Source organism: Aptenodytes forsteri, unplaced genomic scaffold (assembly GCF_000699145.1).
Source record: "Aptenodytes forsteri isolate BGI_AS27 unplaced genomic scaffold, ASM69914v1 Scaffold92, whole genome shotgun sequence".
NCBI lineage: Eukaryota > Metazoa > Chordata > Aves > Sphenisciformes > Spheniscidae > Aptenodytes > Aptenodytes forsteri.
Genome location: NW_008794581.1, coordinates 2,360,412 through 2,366,150, shown reverse-complemented (window position 1 = coordinate 2,366,150; position 5,739 = coordinate 2,360,412). Strand labels below are relative to the sequence as shown.

The 5,739-nt window shown below is 38.2% G+C and overlaps 1 protein-coding gene across 1 annotated transcript in view; it reads left to right on the top strand.

Moving 5' to 3' along the window:
- The window catches only part of RNF180 (ring finger protein 180), an 86,094-nt gene that overhangs the window by 56,966 nt on the left and 23,389 nt on the right, over nucleotides 1-5,739 (top strand). The window contains exon 5 of the mRNA XM_009272495.2: nucleotides 2,581-2,706. Within this exon, the coding sequence (XP_009270770.1) occupies nucleotides 2,581-2,706 (126 nt within the window). The remainder of the gene's footprint in view (nucleotides 1-2,580; nucleotides 2,707-5,739) is intronic.

Genomic DNA, 5,739 nt, shown 5'->3' with positions numbered 1-5,739 from the left:
GCCACACTTCTTTGGATGCAGCCCAGGACACGGTTGGCCTTCTGGGCTGCGAGCGCACATTGCTGGCTCATGTCCAGCTTTTCATCCACCAGTACCCTCAAGTCCTTCTCAGCAGGGCTGCTCTCAATCCCTTCATCCCCCAGCCTGTATTGATACTGGGGGTTGCCCCGACCCAGGTGCAGGACCTTGCACTTGTCCTTGTTGAACCTCATGAGGTTCACACAGGCCCACTTCTCGAGCTTGTCCAGGTCCCTCTGGATGGCATCCCATCCCTCTGGCGTGTCGACCGCACCACTCAGCCTGGTGTCATCTGCAAACTTGCTGAGGGGGCACCCGATCCCCCCGTCTATGTGATGAAGATATTAAACAGTACCAGTCCCAATACAGACAGTCCTGTGGGACGCCACTCGTTATTAATTATTAATTATCCACCAATTATGAAGAAAAAGAGTGCTTAATGCAGAGCTACAAAGCCAGATATGACCCACAAGGATACTTCCTCTGGCCTGTTCCCATGATCAAGTGAGCCTTTTCCACTGGTTCCCTTGAGAGTGAGTTCCAGTCCAGATAGGTTGCTCTGATGGTGTCCGCTGTGCATTCCCGTCTTTCTTAAAGGCTTTCTTAAAAGCCCTTCTCCCATCAGGATAAACTCACATCTGGTCAGATGATAGGGTGCCCAGGATATACCTAAGACAACAGCTTTTCATCTGATTGCAGCAGCCCATTTCAAGTAACTTTTTTAAATGCCTCTCCTATCAGGGGAAGGAGTGAGCCAGGCATCAGCTTCTACACTTCCATTCATGTAAAGTTTCATTTATGTTAAGTGTTTCCAAGAAGGGACAGATCTGGCACTTACGTACAATAAATGTACCACTTTGGAGGAATGCAGATTCAGTGTAGTGGTTGTGCATGGGAGGTCCAGGCACATGGCAGGGAACAGGTCACATACATACAGAAAGACAGGTGGCCTGGCCAGCCTGAAAGGATCTTTCATTAAAAGCCTAACCAAGCAACCTTCTAAAAGTCAGTAAGAGTTGTCACCGCTGCCTTTTCTGAAAAACAGGAACTGGATGCCTCACCAGAGGTTTCAGTGTTTAAATTTGGACTATAAAGTTGAAAGAACTGAGTCGATTTTTATGGCCTGTAGAAGGAAACGAAAATATTCTGTTGATGCTGTGAGAGGCAGAGTCTCATTAGAGGCTGTTTCTCTGAATCCGAATAGTACTTAATCCAAATATGTTCAGTAGCTTATAAAGGTCTTATATGAAAATTAAAAACCGCTAGTGAAAAATACACAGCTTGTTCCTTTTACATTTAGGAGTGAAAATGGCCTCTTTCTCTTCACTAACAGAGGTTTATTGGTGCGGTAGCACTGTTCTCACGTAATGAGATAGAAGGATTTGGAGATTTCTGTACTCTGCATGTGTTGTGTAACCTCATTCCACCTGCATTCTGAGATGGTGAAATATAGGATAATTTTTAGAATAAGACCAGCATTTTTTTTTGCTTCAAATCTGCTAATGCCTTCCTCTTACATAGAAAAAGCTACTGCGGCCAAAGGGCAATTGGAATTTTTTCTTCTTTCTGGAGCCTGCTCACAAAAAGCTTTCTCAAATTTGCCAGAGAAAAAGATTTGATCCTTTCATAAAAGGAACATATTGATTATTGAAAAAGTATGTACAATTGCAATGAACCAGGTAAAATAATAATATATAAGCCTTTTCAAAGATCTGTGAAGGGCCTTTTCTTTCTTTTAAGGTACAGAAGGAATTAGGGTAGTGGCTGCTATTATTAGTATTTATCTGGAGCCATGGAGGTTTGAAGGGCCAAAATGGGGTGTTTAGAAGTTTTCCTTGTTAACTACTATCTTGGCAACCCTGTCTATTATCAGCAGATCACTTCTTTTCTGTGGTAGGAAAATACAGTTATTTTTAAATTGTATTCCATTGTTGTATTGCTATTGATAGGTTAGTTTTGACAGTTTTGAGTGCAATCCATGTAGATATTTCCCCAAATTATATCCTGAGAAGCTGATGATTTCTTGAGATTAATAAGTTATGTCAATTCATGCAACATGTCATTAATCATTCTACAAATGCGTTCTTAGTTCCTGTTAATCCACAACATTTAAAACATCTCCAGAAAAATTTTCAGACTCTTCTCCGCTCCTTGCATTACTGACTGTTACTGAGTGATGGTGTTAAACAAAAAACAATATGAACTGAGAATTAATACCACAGTCAGTTTGACAGATGTCATTTTCATTCATAGAGGTCATCTTAGTTTTGTAAGTTAAATAGCCTGATTTATTATGTACTTCATTGTGCTAGAATTTGACATCATGTTTCCTAAATGCTTTTTTTCAAAGGAACAGAATCAAAACAGTATGTTTAAGACTTGTTCTTGCTATATCTGGAAATGCTTGGGTTTATGTGATTTTAAAACAGTTTAAGAGATGCTGTAATCAGAAAAAGGATTACACAGTAGATAAGGCATTTTTATTTTGTAGTATAAATGTATGCAAATTATTACTATATTTACAGCATTGATGTATACATTCTTTCCCGTTAATTATTGTAGAACTGAACAACTCTACCAAATCTTTTTTCCCTATGGAATATTTGAAATTAAAAGAAAATTTTCAAAAATCACATTCTGCAAAATGGCCTCTACCAAGCTGCAAGAAAGCCTTCAGAGTTTTTGAAGGTAAGTTTTTTAACTTTTTTCCTAAACTTCACTCAGTCTTGAGTATAATATTTGAAAATAAGTCTGTAGCTAATACATGCCATAGGAATCGGAGATGGATGATTATTAAAGTGGAGCTGAGTTAAATTCTCCTGGGTGACTCATACATGGTGCTCTGAATCTAAAGATAAACTGCAAATTGTAAAAAGACAATTTGTGTGTGTAGCTTTTTATTTATTCTTAAAACTTTAATTTTGTGCACATTATCAAGATAATTGTATGTATTTTCCTGTTTGGAAAAATTTGTGTCTGCATAGCGGAATAAAGAAAATTACTCTGAGAAAAAAGTTACTAGTTCTAAGTGTGGTCAATAAAGACCTCTTGGAAAAAAAAATCAGAATCAGTCTTTTATGAAAGAAGTCATATAAAAAAGTTGGAATAATATCATATATATCATTCTGTATTGCTTGTTTTATACATATGAAATGGAGTAAAGGGTGTGGGGTTTTAGCTTTGTTTTCTGCTTATTATTTGAAGAAAGCTTAGTCCTCTTGTTGCTACTTTAACACTTAAACACTTAAAATATTCATAGTTATTAACTGATTGTTAACTGAAAACTATTTAAGTTAGACCACTGAAATGTGGAATTCACTGTTTACCCTTGTTTCCCTGTTTACGGTCTAATGGCCTTTCTTCACCAGGCCTCATCTATGTTTACTTACATAGTTACTTACATAGTTACTTTCTGTAGTGCTGAGTCCTCCTAGCAGATATATTTTTCCTGTTTGTAAGAACAATATAGATTGCTTCCAAAAGTATGTGGAAAAAATAAAACAGGACAGCCTTTTTATATTCCTTTCGGGAGTCTACCCAGGCCTTTCTACAGGTCAAATTTGATAAATTCTGGTCCTCCACTTATAAAACTGTGTCACGCAAGGTCATGATTTGATACTGAAAATAACAAGAAATGCTCCTAGCTATCAAAAATGAGCAGACTTGAGAAGTTTGAGGACTGGTAGATCATATTTGGTATTACTCAGAGGGGAAGCTGTTGGCAGGAAAAACAAAGATGAGTATTTCTTTTCTCTAACAGCAGTTAATGTAGTGTGGATGTTGATGCTGAGCTTATTGGTTTATTGTAATACATTACTTTACGTATGTGACATAGTTCATATATGTTCCATAGTGTCATATGAATTACGTCTTTCATAAATATGACAAGCTACCATGCTGAGCTTTGTACAAAACATAAATAATTAAAAATAAAAGGAAGATCTGGAGAGGTCATACAGCTTCAATGTTGTGCTAGCTGAAAATCGGGCATGTCATTCCACAAAGGTAATTCAGAATGCTGGATTTACATGTCTTCAAAGGATAGCCTAAAAGTCCCACACCGAATGGGAACTTGATTAGATCTAGTTAACAGGAAACCCGAACCACATAGCTGTCTGAAACTTTGTCTTATACTTCTTAAATACAAGTGTTGCTACCATGTCTCTGTCTTCTGACTTTTTATTTAATAAAAGCTACTACAGGGTTTGTGTCAGTTCAGAATGCAAGTGTATAATATTTTCTCCTGGACTGCTTTTTTGGGCTTACATCTAAATTGTGCTTGGCAGGGTCTGAAGTTCCATATTTGGTTTTCTTAACTTTGCTTATATTCCCTGCCTCAGGAGGCTCCCAGGGACTTTACGGGGTAGAAGACAGCATACTAGCAGCAAAAGACTTCTGACACCATGATAGATGCCCTCGCAAATGCAAACCCTAATATCACTGAGAGCAGTAGGGGAAAAGAGGCTACTTAGATTAATTTTTCCTTAATTATGAAGGTAGCAGCCTAATAAGATGTTAAAAGTTGCAGAAGGCAAAATATAAAGACTGGGAAGAAGAACAGAATGGGTACATGAGTAGAGTGACTGAAGTGAAAAGGGATATGATTACAGTGCTTAGAAAGCAATGAAAACATGCAGGTTTGAATGTGAGAATAACTGCCTATCCAGCAGTTATCCTGATACCAATTCAATATCCTGAATATCCAGCAGGTTCAGTGGTCACTGAGAATCTAGCAGCTCTTTTCAAACTTCATATGATTCCAGTTTTCCATATGACAAAACCTCTTCCACAATATTATCTTAATACTATGGACATAAAAATGGTAAACTTTGAACAGTAAACCACTCATTAGAGATGCTAGACCTGATAAAATCAGACCTCAGAATTAGATTAAGATGCAAGGAGCAAAAGATGGCTATTGAGAAGCCTAGATTATATAGAAGATTTATCAATTTGAACTAATATAGACTTTCTGAACATTGCAGGACTGCTAGATAAAATCAAGCGTCTTTTCTTTTTCCTTTTTTCCCTACATCCGTAGCTTTGGAGTTTTTATACAAAAAGTAAGAAACCTCAGCACTGTAGCACTTTTGTGCTTTCAAGCTGATGAAAATTGCTCCAGAGTAGTTTATCCTTACACTGCACTGTTTTTTTTCCAATTAAAATCATGAACAGAATTCCCACTTGTTTCATAAACATTACATATGGCATTGCTCTGTATATGGTATGCTTTATTTGGTCAAGCATAGGTTAATGATAAAATGGTAATGCTATTCAAGAATGAAAGCCAATCTTCTTTTACCATTCAGATTTTTAATAAAATCATAGTGTGAGTAGGCAACGTAGGCAGTGGTTTCATGTCACAGTGGGTGAAAAGGAATCCCCGTACAATTCTGGGGGATTGTCTACAATCTGTCTACTGTCTACTTCTCTTGTCTCATCTGACTCCACAGTGCCCCAATAGAGGCAACTTAAATGCCTCTATGCAAATGCACGTAGCATGGGGAATAAACAAGAGGAATTAGAGACATGCGCACGCCTGCAGGGCTATGACCTTATTGGCATCACAGAGATGTGGTGGGATGGCTCCAATGATTGGAGTGTTGGGATGGAGGGATACAGGCTCTTTAGGAAGGACAGGCAGGGGAGACGAGGAGGGGGTGTCGCCCTCTATGTCAATGACCAGTGCATGGAGCTCTGCCTGGGGATGGATGAGGAGCC